This window comes from Microtus oregoni, unplaced genomic scaffold (genome assembly GCF_018167655.1).
Source record: "Microtus oregoni isolate MIOR12 unplaced genomic scaffold, Mior012 000013F_ref0000133, whole genome shotgun sequence".
In the NCBI taxonomy this organism is placed as follows: domain Eukaryota; kingdom Metazoa; phylum Chordata; class Mammalia; order Rodentia; family Cricetidae; genus Microtus; species Microtus oregoni.
Genome location: NW_024543072.1, coordinates 11,671,165 through 11,686,692, shown reverse-complemented (window position 1 = coordinate 11,686,692; position 15,528 = coordinate 11,671,165). Strand labels below are relative to the sequence as shown.

General features: G+C 47.5%; 2 protein-coding genes across 5 annotated transcripts in view; one reads left to right on the top strand and one right to left on the bottom strand.

The window, feature by feature from the left end:
- The window catches only part of Shld2 (shieldin complex subunit 2), a 94,519-nt gene extending 92,890 nt beyond the window's left edge, over positions 1-1,629 (top strand). For 2 of the 4 annotated variants that reach the window (XM_041662332.1, XM_041662330.1), the window contains one exon: positions 915-1,624. In XM_041662332.1, coding sequence (XP_041518266.1) covers positions 915-1,156 — 242 coding nt within the window. In that variant the 3' untranslated portion in view covers positions 1,157-1,624. Of the gene's footprint in view, positions 1-914 lie in introns of all 4 variants that reach the window. The other 2 variants (XM_041662333.1, XM_041662331.1) reach the window with 2 other exon arrangements.
- Positions 1,630-5,040: 3,411 nt separating this feature from the next.
- Positions 5,041-12,983, bottom strand: LOC121455373 (synaptotagmin-15). Its single transcript, XM_041663037.1, is given in 8 exon segments — positions 5,041-5,328; positions 6,399-6,520; positions 6,523-6,591; positions 6,594-6,634; positions 7,273-7,423; positions 7,426-7,483; positions 8,232-8,317; positions 12,869-12,983. Coding segments are annotated over 8 exon segments (930 nt in total).
- Between the last annotated feature and the right edge of the window lie 2,545 nt (positions 12,984-15,528).

Genomic DNA, 15,528 nt, shown 5'->3' with positions numbered 1-15,528 from the left:
TATAGCACCATGCCTAAAAGTGAGCTCTCATGGGAATGGAATGTCAGGATCCTCTAAGATGCTCAGTTGTGATGCGGGGAGCAATCAGACTAAGATGAGAGCAGACACACCCTCCTGTTGGATGATCATGTATGCCCATCCTCACTAGCCTCAGACTCCTTACATGGACAAACTAATCCAGTTCCTTTGTTTTCTTAGTTTTGTAATAGTGGGTTGCTCTTCTTGTTAATAATGGGCTGAGCATCTAATCCAAAAATAGGAAACATAATGAATCGCATGTTTAGATTTGAGTCTTATCCCTAAGGTACCTCATAATGTATGTACATTTTTTAAAATCTGATACTCCAAAATCTTCTGGTCCCAAGAACGTTGGTTCAGAGATATTCAGCTTGTATATATACTTAAAGCTGTAATTAAAAACTGTAGAAATACGAGTATGAGGCTTTTTCTGGTATGGGCATGCCCTTTCTAAAAATTTATGAGTTTTTATTCACCTGCATAGTTACATACAAGAAGATACCAAAAGAGGGCATTGGGTCCCCTGGAACTGGAGTCAGGAGTGGTTGTGAGCGGCTGTGTGTGTGCAGGGAATTAAGCCCAGGTTCTCTGCAAGTACAGGTGCTCCCGACTGCTGAAGTCCAGTGCCATGCCCATCACTTTGTTCAGAAGCTGATGGCTGGAGCTGCTGTCGGGCTGAGCACTGCCTGTGCTCGCTTTTGATGCTCAGTGGGAACCACACCTTGATCTTTCTAGACTGCCTTCAACAGCTTGAACTAGAAAGAGAGGCAGAGGACAAGAAGTTCAAGGTGTGTGTAAAGGCTGAGGAGCCAAGGGAAACAAGGAAAGGCTTCAGAATGTGTTTCTGTGAAGCTGACGGGTCCTGACCTGAGTGGCATGTGTGTTTTCTTCCTCAGTACCTTCCTCAGAAGTCACCTACGGCTTAGTCGCCGCCGACTTGCTCCACTCCTTGTTGGCAGTCGGTGCAGAGCCTTGTGTGTTGAAGATCCAGAGCCTTTTCGAGCTGGATGAAAACAGCTACCCTTTGCAGCAGGATTTCTTCCTACTAGACTTCTGTCCTGATTCACGTAAGACGTGGAGCTTGGGACTTTCTCTGAGGTCAGAGGAGGACACAGACAGCATTCCAAGGAAGGAGTGATGAAATCATCTGTCTTTGGAATATTTAATTTTTATATGTTTATGAATTTTGCCTGTGTATAACTATGTACCATATATGTGCCTGGTGCCCACAGAGGCCAGGAGAGGGTGCCAGATCCCCTGGAACCAGAGTAGAGTAGTATATGATTGTGAACTGCCGTATGGATTCTGAGAAAGCACTCTTAACTGCTGAGCCATCTAACCCTATGATCTGTGTTTTGAAATAAATGAAATGACAGGACTTTTGCTTAGAGTTTTTAAAATAAATATTTTATACTGCACAATATAATTATACTAAATATATGTTAATTTTTAAGAGAGAATTCTGTGAAGCCTTTATTATTTGCTTTTTTTTTGTTTGTATTCTTTTTATTCTGGAGAAATGATCTACCAAAAAAGGCTAGATCATTTCTCCACAGTTCCCTGAGAATTACAGGTCCCTCATTGTCATTTAATTTAGACCATGATGCATGAAGGCAATACATATTGAAGACGTGTCCACATGTAAGATATTTCATCACTTTCTGTTATAAAATCTACATATTCTTTCTTATTTCTATCTTAAGAAGTTGCCAATGTGAACTAATTTCTTGATTTTAACTGTAGTTTTGGGCTGGGGTCACGGTGCTGTTGGAGAGTAGCATGTATGTGTTGGGGTCCCTGTGCTGTTGGAGAGTAGCATGTATGTGCTGGGCTGGGGTCACGGTGCTGTTGGAGAGTAGCATGTATGTGCTGGAGTCACTGTGCTGTTGGAGAGTAGCATGTATGTGCTGGAGTCACTGTGCTGTTGGAGAGTAGCATGTATGTGCTGGGCTGGGGACATGGTACTGTTGGAGAGTCGCATGTATGTGCTGGGCTGGGGACGTGGTACTGTTGGAGAGTAGCATGTATGTGCTGGGCTGGGGACGTGGTGCTGTTGGAGAGTAGCATGTATGTGCTGGGGTCACGGTGCTGTTGGAGAGTAGCATGTATGTGCTGGGGTCACGGTGCTGTTGGAGAGTAGCATGTATGTGCTGGGCTAGGTTTGTTTTAGTTTTGCAGAAACATTCTGAGGAGGAGCAAAGTGGTCCACTGGTACCCCAGGTCCATCTTTCATGTCCTGATATGAGGTTTAGGTTTAAATAGAGAGCAGGAGGTATAGCTAACTAAACAATCCAGGTTGGGTGTGGTCCCATCCTTCATTGGCTCATCAGTGACACTTCATTGTTTTGGCCCCTGCTCTGTCCTGCAAGTTGTCTGAAGTCTCTTTCTGGGAGACAGGCTTCCTCTCTGGCCAAACCTTGGGCACCAATTTTTTCTTTCCTTAGCATGAAACTTCAGGAGAAATTCTAATTCCTTGGTGCCCATTGTTTCAGTATTCTGATAGCAAAAGGAAGGGGCACAAATGTTTCTATTTAGAGTATTGTGGTTCCTGCCAGGATAGTTAACCTGCTGGACAAGCACTGTAAAAATGGCTGTATTCCTGAAAGCAAGCTACACATTCAATGCAATCCTTAACATAAGTCCAACGAGTTTCTTCACAAATAAAAAAAAAAGATCCTAAAATTCATATGGAAGAACAAAACTACCTTATCCTGTACAGAAAATGATTCAAAATGGATCAGTATCTTTAAGATCTGATGGAACTGCAATCAGAAAACCCAGGGCAAATGCTTCTACGATCCCGACACAGGCAAGGCCTTCCTGGCACATCCAGACTGGTGTGGCTAGAGGAAGCGGTGACTCCACCAGCTCAGGAAGGACGATCACGAACTGGCAGATGGGACTGCAGACAGTTTTAAAACTTCTGCAGAGTGGAAATAACCCCAGAGTGAAGAGACAGCATACCAGAGGAGAGGAATTGCCAGCTGTGCTTTTGATGTGGGATTCATATCTAGAATGAAGAACAACAGCAACAGAAAACAATAAATTACAAACGAATTAAATAGATAGTTCTCAGAAGAAGTATTTACTCTGTAAGTCTATGAAGAAAACAGTCAACTTCTGTAGCTCTCAGGGACATGCACACAAAATCTATATCAGGATCCATCTCTCCCAAACAAAGGGGCTATTGTCGAGGAGACAAACAGCAAATATTGGCGAGAATGTAGGGAAAAGAGAAATCAACTCCAACTAAGGGCTCCAGTAAATAGAGACACAGCATCATGCTGTTCACACGAAGGTGTACCTGACACTCACGAAGAGTCATGCTCCAAGCGTGATGTGAGGGAAGACAAACAGAAACAGCATACATGTTTCCCCATTCCTTAGATAACATATAATATGCTGTACATTATACATCACTTATCTTTACGTGATGTGTGCCTATATTTTATATAGTGTGTGGTCATGTGATGAAGGCCAGGGATAAGTGCTGTATAAACCAGGGAGGAAGAGGCAGTCTTGCAAAGGGCCACTCTGGGAGGTTGGCTTGTGTGACCTGCTGGCTCTAAATCCCTCCTTTAATACTTGCTCTAACAGTCAGCCTAGTGGCAGTTACAATGGTAAACAGTAGAGGGCGCTTAAAACGCACCGCGGAAGGCTGTGCTGCAGTCCAGGGTGAGCTGGAAGCCACAATTCTTTGGCACCACCAGTGGGGCTCAGCCGGACTGTCAGTCATGTGTCTGCCCTCTCCTGTCCTGCACACTTAGCGTCCCCCTTGCTGGACCTCCTTTGCTCACTCCCTCCTGCCTGAAAGTTTGTCAGTCGGCAAACTAACACAGCCAATGTGGTCATTTACCAGATCTCATTCTTCACCATCAACAATGGACAGTTAATTTACAGAGACAGGGGAGGAAGACCTTTAAGGAGAAAGGAAGGTTTTCACTTCCACAGGCCGCTGGGTGTCTTTTTCTGACCTCTCTGGTAGAATGGAATACTGATAGCATTTTCAGACATCTGGAATCTATCGCTGCTCTCTGGCACATCTTCCTGACCCCCACCTTGTCCTCTGCTGGTGGACGGGAGACCACTCCTGGGCTGGGCTGCACCTTTGACCCGCTAATGTACAAACCCTTACTCAATTCCCGAGAGATGGTTTCTTCCTTCCGTCCACAATTGAAACACAATTTCTCTTAAAGCAAACGGTGATTCGAGCAAATCATTCCACAGTAAGCGTTAGGGGAATATAATGGGCAACTATTATAGTCTGTTTTTAAAATTGCATGCTAAATTCAATTAAATTTGTCAGTTATTTTGAAGGCGCTAGGCATATGGAATCTAATCACTGAATTATTTCATTATATTTTCCTTGTTAACTATTCAGACCTTCTTAGCAGAGACTAGCTCCTCCCTGCTCCGTGGATAATGATGTCTCGTGACTCCCTTTATAGCCCCTCCCTCCCCTTTACCCAGGAGCTCGTTTTTACTTTCCCTTCCCAGAGAAATCCATGCATCTTCTTTGGGCTGTCCTTGTCATCTAGCCTCTCTGGGGCTGTGGATTGTGGTTGATTATCCTATCCTTTACTCCCACTAACCACCTATGACTGAGTACATACCATGTTTGTCTTTCTGGGTCTGAGTTACCTTATTCTGAATGATATTTTCCCTAGTTTCATCCATTTGCCTGAAAATTTCATGAGGTCATTGCTTTTTACAATGGAGTAGTACTCCATTGTGTCCTTATCCATTCTTTGGTCGAGGGGCATCTAGGTTGTTTCCAGGTTTTGGCTATTACGAATAATAATGAACATAGTTGAGCAAGTGTCCTAGTGGTATGATTGAGTATCCTTTGGGTATATGCCTAAAATTAGTATGGCTGGAACCTGAGGTAGATTGATTTCCAGTTTTCTTCTTGGAAATCGCCATATCGATTTCCAAAGCAGCTGTATAAGTTTGCATTCCCACCAGCAGTGAAGGAGTATTCTCCTTACACTGCACCTGATTCCTAAATGTGACTTTTTTAAGTTACTCCGGAGTCCTATGTCTGCGGAGGCGTCGGTCCCATCCTCTCCAGGGCCTACATCTGAGCCACTGTAGGATGATGACCAGGGGTGGAGGGAAGATGCTCTCTAGGCGGCCCTCCAGATTCTCAGCTTCCAGGTCCCTCCAGATGATGTAATGGTGGTCCCTGGCCCCAGGGTTTTCATTCTTCAGCAGGAATAGCATGTGCCCAAGGAGCTGGTGTTTCCTTTGCTTATTTACATGATACATGGAGAACTTCAGCACTCTCTGAGGGACACTTCCACTGGATACCTGAGGAAGGAGAGGACCCAGGCCAGGCTCAGGCCTGCCAGTAGGAACCAGGTGGTAGAGACAGGATACACAGCCAAACCCAGGCTTCCTTAGGGACCCCAGCAACTTGGGGAGGTACATGGGTGGACCTGAGCCTTGCCATACAGTGTTTTAAGAACTTTAAGCAATAGCCATTGCTGCCTGGCGCCTTGGTAGTCCACTAACCAGAATCTGCCTTTGAAACGTGTTTTCTTGCTGAAAAGTTATTCCAGAAATGATGACCCGGTCTTATGGCAATGGGATCTCTTCTCTCTGAACCTTGGCCTTCATAGCCGGGAATGGGGGTCACTATTCTTCTTGTCTAGGCTATAAAGCTCCTGCCACTGTATCTGGACTACAGCACATGGGCAAATAATACTGACTGATTTCTTCTGTCCTTCTCCCCAGAGCAGGGAGGCTGGGATCAGGTTGGGGTGAGATAACTAGCGAGATCTCTGAGAATAAGGAACTGAGGAGCTCCCCCCATCCCTAAATGGAGCATCCTTCCCAGCCCCTCTCCTCATCACCAAGGCTCAGGGAGCAGGTAAGAAAGCAGAATGTAAGAGTGTGGTAAATGCCTTGAACCCCAGGACGCAGGAGACAGAGCAGTGGGCTCTCCGTGAGCAACCAGGGTAACACAGTGAGGTAGCACCCTGTCTCAGAAAACAAGCAAACCTGACCTCGGGAGAGCTGTGGGTCTCCACTGGATGACCTTGCCCATAATGCTCAGTGTATTGGGTCACTTCCAACAGCCCCATAGGCCGGAGCCCAGCATTGTGTAGACACTTCACAATGTGCTTTCTCTTCCTTCTTTCCCCCAGGCAACCAGGGCAGGAAAAACCCAGTCTCTGACCATCTATTTCTAAGTAAAAACCCTCTTCACCAGAAGCTACCTCCTGTACACCCTGCCTGCCTGCTGAGTAAAGCCAGACTGGAGGCATGCGGGTCCTGGAGGGCTGGAGGGTGCTGTGTATAGGAAGCCAGGTTATCCTGCACAATGCTTCCTCCTAGGGAGCTTGTAGGCATTGGATTCCACTGCTCAGGGGTGGTACTTGGAAGATGAAGTCCTCATCAAACTGTGGGCTGCAGGTTTCATGTTTTGTCTTGGACTGGTGGAAGTGCCGTTCATCGGGCTGTAGGTGGAGCTTTACCAGGGGGCTGCTGGTCTCTGCCAAGCCTTGATTGGGCCCACTAGCAGCCGCTCAGACTCCTATTGGTACTCCACAGAGAACCACAGCCGGCCAGGCAACCATCAGGGAAGTCTGTCTCACTTGTGTCCTCTGGTGGCCTGTCAAAAGGGAGGGAAACAACGTGTAGATGGCAAGTGACCTCAGCGCTCAGCCTGAGTACTAGAAGGGGGAGGGGGGGAAGCAGCAAGAGCCAGGAGCATCACTGCTGGCTCCATACTAGGACACACAGACACACACACACACACAAACACACATAGATATCACACACACAGATACACAACCACATATACATAGATGTACACACACAGAGACACCACACACAGACACACAATACACTTAGATATACACACATACATACACACATAGATAAACAGACAACGCACAACACACACACACACACACACACACACACAGAGAGTGCCTGTCTGCTCATCCCGCAAGCATGATGTGGAAGTCAGAGCCAAGCCTCTGACAACAGCCTGTCTGGGTTCTAATTCCTAAATGTGGTATCTGGACCCATTTTTAAATATTCTCTGAGCCAGTTTCCCCAGCTAGAAAATGGGGTTCACAATGCCTCCAGCTTACTGTGAGGTTTCTGGGGTTCCTTGGCATAGTTCCCAGAATGCTGATGGCCTGAGACAGGTACTCCACAACAAGACATTTCTTCCCCAACTTGCCTCACTCTGAGGGCAAGAGTCAAAGCAAAGCCTTTGGGAAAGAAGGCCCAGATTCTCACCTGCCAGGTGTGCTCCCAGCACATGGGCTGAGTTTGTCCCCTTGTCTGTCGAAGGAAGAGGTGGTGGCCTGGTCTGGCGTCTCTGGCAGCTCCTCATAGATGAAGATGGCGCAAAGCCTCCTCCACAGACAGCAGTGCGCCCCAATCAAAGCAGCTGTCCCCCAGTGACGCCTCCTGTCACCAAGGCTAGAGGCTCTGAGGCAGAGCCCCTCTGCCTCAGAAAATGGCACGTCCCTCTGCCATTTTCCTTGGGACCAACTGGCCCTGAACTTGGTTGTGGCTCTGCTCCAGATAAAAAGCAACCCCTCCCTCCTGGAGCCTCCACCCTGGGTTCCTGCTGGGGTTTGAATGTGAGCTGGATGTGGGTGCCACACACTTAAGAGCTGGGAAGGAATCTGGGCCCCATGGCTTGGTAGAGCTCTTTTTGAAGGGGTCCTGTAACCAGATGGGTGGCTCCACGTGCCCTAGGCTCTGTAGTTAGTGTCCATCCCCTTCCATTTCCTCCACCCCATCTACTGTCAAGGGGAGCCCATGCTATGACCAGAAGGTGCAGACAGTGAAGCCTAGTGTAAAGGGGGAAGGGTGGCAGATTTGAGAAATGGAGACGTAAGGACCCTTCGACTTCCACATTTGCAGGCACCCTGGAGGCTATGCCTGGAGCCTCCACGAAGGCTTCGAGGCTTGGCCTCACTTGCTGGTGCAGGGACTGGGCAAACAGACTCCTGGACATGTGCGAGCATGGGTCTTCCTGGGTTCAGGACTATAGACAGGCTGTTGAAAAGGCCGGACCTGTCTAGACACATCCTAACCCACAACCGTCTATGAAGAGCTAACCACACCCTTCACTGCATCTCAGAGAGTGGCGGGGGGGGGGGGGGGGGGGGGGGGGGGGAAGTGCTTTGAACTGTCTAGGAGAGCAGATTCTGCGTCCTGGGATGGGTGGGAGTGAGGCCACTTACCCGCCACGGGACTGGTCCAGTGGCTCCTGGCTTCAGAACCTCAGGCTCCCGCTTGGACAGCGACGCTCCCCCACCCAAGGTGTGACCTTGTTGGAGGAAGTGTGTCACTGTGGGGGTGGGCTTTTAGGTCTCCTTTTGCCTAAGGAAAGGGGGGAGGGGGAGGTCCATCTTGTGTTTACAACCATAGAAGTAAAGACCAAAGATGAAGCTTTGGCTGCTGGGTTGCCGGAGGTGCTGGTACCATATCTACCAAAGGCCATGCAGGGTCGGTAAGACGGTGGCAAGGCTCTGCCCTGCTGGAGCTTCCCTTCGCCTGCGGCTAGGCAAGATGAGTTGTGAACTGGGCACAGAGGTCCTAGAGCTGCATTCTCTACCCAGTTCTCCCCAAGGTGACCACACTACCTCATTCCTGAACCTCTCAAAGAGAGCTGGACCACCCTGGCATTTCCCCATCTCCTTCCTTCCAGCTCCTGTCCTAGCAGCAGAGTCAGATTGGAGGTAGTCAGGAGAACCCAGTTTTCAGAGGCAATTGAGAAAGCAATCAAGGTTCTCCATGACCTATCTTTCCTTCCAGGTATGAGTTAGATCTCTGCATGTGTTAGTGTGTTAGTTCCTAAGGCCCTTTTTCAGATGCTAATGACAGCTTACTAGAGGCCCTTTCCTTCATCCTCAAAGCCTGCTGGGCAGTGTTTTCTAACCTTGATCCTTGATTCTGGGTCTTTTTTTTTTTTTTTTTTTTTTTTTTTTTTTTTTAGATGGATCTCTCTAGCTAATTCTGGCTAGTCTGGAACTCACTACATATTTCAAGCTGGCCTCAGACTCACAGACATCCACCTGGTTTGGCCTCTGAGGTACTGGGATGAAAGGTTTGTGCCACCACGCTTGACCTGGGGCCAACTATTTCTGCTTTTCTCTTATAAGGACACTCAAAATAGCAGGATTTCACCAGGCAACTCAGGTTAATTTCCTCATGTTAGGGCCATTAACTTAATCACATCTGCAAGTGATAGGAATAAACCCTTTCCTCCCCAAGTTGCTTTTGGTCATGGTTTTATCACAGTATTAGTAACCCTAACTAAGATAGCTGTGGACCACTTTGGAAGCTGAGACAGGATAGCTTTAACTGTAAACATGAAACAGAGAGAATGTATCAGGATTAGAGAAAGGCTGTAAATTCTCAAAGCCCACCCCCAGTGACATACTCTCTCCAGCAAAGCTGCACCTCCTAAACCTCCCCAGATAGCACCACCACCTGGATATTCAAATATCTGAGCCTGTGGTGGGGAGAAGTGGGGAGACAGATACCACCACAGATACCACCACTCAGAAACAACTCATGACATTTCCAATTATGGGATGTTTTGAACAATGTGATAAAATCCCATACCAGTCCTGGGACTCAAATCAACTCTGTTCTTCCAATGTATCCATGCTCTATATGCTGATTCCCCCAGTAGTCTCAGATCTTGCTTATCAGCTGTGCCTATGTTCGAGCGCCATTTACAGAGTGGTCTAGCACTATTAAATCACATCTGCATCATGTCCCTCATTTTGTCCCCTCACACAGGCATTATAGTTTCTCATATCACAAAAGGAGGACAGAGTATAATAAGATCGACAGAGGGAGACCACAGTCACAAAACTCTTGCTATGTTATTTTATTACGTGTTCTATTACATAGTTATTATCCTGTTACTTAGCTGGTTATTGCTGCTAATCTCTTATTGTCCCTACAATGAATTTAGTTTATTACAGGTGGGGATGGCTAAGAAAAAGCACGGCACATCCACAGCACATGCCAGGTTTGACACGACTGGTTTCAGGCATCCTCTGGGATAATGTAATGTGTCTGCAGATGAAGAGCATCTGCTCTAATGTTTGGTTAGCTAAAGCGGGGGAAGAGTGGAGCCACAGGTGGGCTTTTATTCTGTTTTACTGAGTGGGGAAGTAAGGGGCTGGGGTGAGAGGAGGCTAGCAAGGGCCTGACCTGGGTCTGCCAGCAGCTACCTGTTCCAGGTGCTGTCTTGACCTGTGCTGGCTTGAATGAAAAATGTGCTTTAGAGGCTCAGGCATCTGAACACTTGGTCCTCAGTTGATGGCACTGCTTAGGCAATCTTATGGAACCTTTCGGGGGTGTTTCCTTAGTGGAGGAACCACATCTTTTTAAAAGAGATTTTACACTATATTTTTATTGATTATTTGGGAATTTCACATCATGCACCGTGATCACACTCATTTCCAAGTCCTCCCAGGTTCACCCCAGCCCTTGTGACATCCCCCTGAAGAAGAAGAGGAGGAGGAGGACCTCAATTTGTGTTGATCACATACTCACTGGGGCATGGTCAAACTCCCAATGGCCAGCCTCTTAAAGAAAACACAGTGGCCAGCCTCTTAAAGAAAACAGAGACCTCCCCGACCCCACCAGAAGTCATCAGTTGTGGAGAACTACACTTGAGCATCTTTATCACAATTTTTAAGAGTTCTCTATCTAGGCTGTTACTTTTGGGGGCCGGGTGGGAAGTGGATAGGGGTTGTCACAGAAGCCTTCTGCGTCCCTCTTTCTCAGCTGAGTCTGCAGTCATCAATATCTCTGCAAAAGTAGCTTCCTTGCCCTTTACAGTCGGCAGGTGCACAGAACATGGACTTCCACATGATTTCTGGCAACGGCATGGACCACCAACATCTGCATGGTCTCCCATGGTGCCACAGACCTCAGCACAGTCTCCATGAACATCAACACGATCCTCTACTGCAGCATTGGCCACGGACACCACCACAGCCCTTGATGGTGGCACAGACCACAGACATCCGCAAGGCCTTAAGCAGCAACATGGGCCATGGACATTAACGTGATGCCCATCTGCAGCAGGGCCACAGATCTCAGCATGGCCTCAGGTGGCTGCACATATCTTGAGTCTTTTCCCTCATTGATTTTGTTGGCCAGACCACCCACAGCTATGCCAGAGTCAGGGAAGACCAAGAAAGTGAGGGACTGATCTTTTCAGTCTTACAGTAGGGAGCTGGTCAAGGGAAAGGGGACTCCAGGAATGGCTGTGTGCCATTGCTTTGTTTTCTTATTAACTAAATAATATAGAAAAACCAAGACTTCAGAAGGTACTCAGAGGTAACAGCCTCTAAGGACTAGGAATTTCCAACCCCAGGTTTAAACCTGATGTGGTGAGGCCTAAAGGTCTTTCTACTTCACCCTGAACCTTCTGTCCATTCAAGGCTGGACACTGAGAAAGTACAAGCATAGGAAAGGTAAATAATAAGGGATGTGTTCAGATGGAACAACACACCATCCAATAGATAGGGGTGTGTTGTCCTCACCTACCTAGCAAGCAGAGGAGATTGGCAGCCCAGAGCACTACAGAGTGTTTTATCAAAATCTCAGGCTCGCTGGGCAGTGGTGGCATAGGTCTATAATCCCAGCACTCAGGAAGCAGAGACAGGCAGATTTTTTTGTGAGTATGAGGCCACTTGGAATACAGAGTGAGTTCCAGGACAGCGATGACTATGCAGAGAAACTCTTGAAAAACCAAAACCAAAACCAAACCAAACCAAACCAATCAAAACCACCACAACAAAACCTAGACTCCCTCACCTCCTTCGGTTTCCATAGTTACGGCTTCTGATCTGTCCTGCTAGTTTTATGTCAACTTGACACAGCTCCAGTTGTCTGAGAGGAGGGAACAAGCAGAGAAGGCTGTAGGACACTTTCTTAATTAGTGATTAGGTATCGGTGGGGGGCTAGGGGCGTGGCACAGACCATTGTGAATGGGGACATGCTGGACAAGACTGTCAGGGAGGAGGCACTGTAAGGAGGAAGGGGAAAGGCAGATGAATGGGGTTGTCATTAGTTGGGGCTAAATCCCCTTTAGAATCAGGAATGGAGATGTGATTTATTTGGCCCCATGAGAGTAGAAGTAATGTCGGTCCCATCCCAATGGAAGCTTCAAGAACTGACGCATGATTTACCATGTTTTTCTGCATTGAGGTTGTAAAAGCAGGTGTTAAGAAGTCCCCATGTGGAGCAGAGCCCTCTTGTCAACCTGTGATGGGAGCAAGATTGAGAAACAAGCTTCTGTTTAGTTTGCTGATAATGTCACAGAGGATATGTGACTGGAGCTAGATCTTGTCTATACGGACACAGACAGGTAGTTAGTAATATGCATATGTACATGGTCTTCAGAGCGATCACCATCAGACCAGCAAGGAGCCACAATCTCAGACCCAACAGGCATATACAGCAGCCAGTTCTCTGGAGTGAAGGTTGTATTGGTGTCACTACCCCACTAACTGGCAGCCTACAGCTCCCAAGGATTAGAGAAAGCTTCCTAACTGGCGCTGCCACTAATGGTATGTACGAGCCTGGGGATCTAGTTACTCACTTACTGGCTGGCTCTTCAGTGCTGTCTTCGTCTCTGTCAAGGAATAAACAGGCACAGTCAGATGTCCCATGGTACCTCAGCCATCTTGGTTATCTCAGCATCTTCGATTCCTTCTTAGTGTGACCCTCTTCCATGCGCTCTTTAGCCCCTGGCTAGAATAGGCTGCTAGATGTTTTTCATCTGAGATATGATGCAAAGGAAATAATCCAGATGGGTGCAGACTGTTTGGAGCTCTGAGGAGCTCACCAGTCAGGTCCTGCAGTCTAGATCTATACGGCCGCACTTGGTACAGTTCTTTCCAGGCTTCTGAAGGAGTGACGCATCCCCCAGAGATTCTGGACCTGCGCCCGGATGCAGCCATTGCCGGAGTACCTGAGTCTTGCATTGAATTCTGTCATAGCATTCAGGGGGCCCATGATAGCACGTTCTTGAAGAATGTTTAACAACTGGCAGCCTAAGTGGTCAATGCCTATAATCCCTGGGAGGCTGACACAGGAGGAGTGCCTGACTTCATGGCAGGAGGAAGAAGGAAAGAAGAAGTAAAGGAAGAGAAAGAATAGGGGAGGGAAGGGGAGGAAGAAAGGAGTGGGGACAAGGAGGGGGAGAAAGAGGAAAGAGAGGAACAGAAGAAGGAGGAGGAAATGAAGGAAGAGGGAGGAGAGGTAGCTTGGCAGCTGTATTTATGGCAAGGAGGATGTGTGGATGCCGAGCAGGCAAAGGCATAGACTGCAGAATATGTCTGCTCCTAGGCCCATTTAGTGTCCATTTTTGCTTTTTCTGATGATAAAACCCATGTGTGCACCCCTATTCTTAAGTCATGTCATTGGGTAGTCCCCCATCCCCTTAACTCCATAGATAGGCTAATCCAGACCTGGTCAGTTGGAGCACCACACCCTTAGGCCTCCGTGGTTGGTAGCCCACCTCATTCTACTGACTTGAACTCAAAATCCACAGGCAACTGTTGGATGAGATAACAACAGTAACTAACACAATCATTTGGCATGGTCTGGATTTTTCAAACCGTTCTCATGAACGTGAAGCCGTGGAGACAGTCTAGGAGTTGCTGGGAATGTTCAAACGGATGGCGAGATACTGGTCTCCAGTGATGTAATTCAAGCCGGTGTGACTCCCGCTGAGCCCGGCTCTCCTGGGCTCTTGACTTCTAAGACCCAAAGTAAAGTAGCTGCACTGCTGTGGCCAGTTTGATTTGGCCACCCGGCTCTTGAAAGCAGAGCGTTGACTACTGAGATCATTTTCTGTAGGCATGCAAGACAAGCTGACAGGGATGTATGTCATGCTCATAACCTAGCAGGAAAGACAGTCAGAGATGGCTGCATCTTAGATCACATGGCCGTTGGATCAAAGTCACCACATTCAAGTGCTAACTCTTCGGCTGACAAGGATGTGTGCATGTTCCTCGACATTGAAAATGACTATTGTCTATAAGATTCATCTTTTTTGAGTTGCAACTTGAGAAACTTGGCAGGACCTAAGGAATAAGATTCCTAGCTCTAGGGGAAGTGTAAAGCATCCATTAAGATGGTTCAATGGTTAAGAGCAACGGCTGTTCTTCCAGAGGACTTGGGTTGGATTCTCAGCACCCATATGGCAGCTCACACCTGTCTGTAACTCCAAGATCTGACACCCTCACACAGACACACATGCAGGCAAAACAACAATGCACATAAAAATAAAGAAGTTACTAAAAAAAAAAAAAAAAAGGAAAAGCCACCAGCTTGACATCCAGGCTTTTAAAGCAATAGTCATCTTGCATCAGTAGAGGGCGCCCTCTGGCTGAGAAAGGGCATGGAGCAAGGCCAGCAGGAAGGCGGACCAGGAGCCCCTGCAGGAAGGGCTGGAACCGTGGACTGTAACTATTTCTGGCTCTGTGTACTCAATCCAGAGAACTTTCTAGTTCTACGTCAAGTCTACACGCTTCCTTAGAACAACTGATTTTTGTCCCTGAACAACAAACTCCAGTGGTCTCTGACTCGCAGTTCAAGTCTGAACTTGCATCCTGGTCCGTGATGCCGCGATGGTCCTCAGGCTGCCGATAAAAGTGTGTCACTAATGGCATTGTTGAAAGCAAGGGATAGACATCTCCCCCAACGAAGTTTAAATAAAAAAAAAGTCAATAAATCTGTGTCTGTAATTGAGGTATGGAGGGACAAGTTAGGTCTTTGTCTTCCCTGGGTTGCAGGCTCTATCCAGTGCAGACTTGGACAGCCTTACTTTGTCATTCTCTGAGCTTCTCTTTCGGCCTTGTGTAAGACGGGTGCAGAAGCTTCAGGGCTCACACACCCAGAGAGAAGAGTGTCCCCTCCTAAGGCCCTCCATAGATTTTCATGTTACTGGCTCTAAATGGGACATACATTTGTCCTAAAGAGTCTCTGTAGCCAGGGTGAGGTGACGTAGCGATTGGCTTTTGTCTAGTCACACCCCGCTCCTCTGAGACCCTCCTACAGCCCCGGGGTGGAGAGGTGAGGAACAGGTGACTAATCTTCAAAATGTAGGTTGAACAGCTTGAAGAGAGATAAGACAGCTTAAGCAAGAGAAGTTTCTCCATCACTGCAGGCTTGCAGGTGAGCAGGTGGAAACCCAGGGTTTTTCCAGTTTGTTGCTTCACTGCTCTAGGTATTGCTTATCTGGGGGTTAAGACATTTCTCCAACTGCTCCGCTGCTCACCCAGTAGCAACACAAAGAAAGGGCAGGACGGAGAATTTCCCTTCTTGATTAAAGGAACTGGCTCTCTTCACGTTAGATCCACTGTCCAGTGACTTGGCCAAACATATCTTTGGGGCGATGTGCACATACACCCTGCAATTATCCACAGAGAGAGATCGTCTCCATAAACACAGAAAGAAATGAAGGCAACTTGGGAGTAGCTAACAATCTCAGCTCGTCTG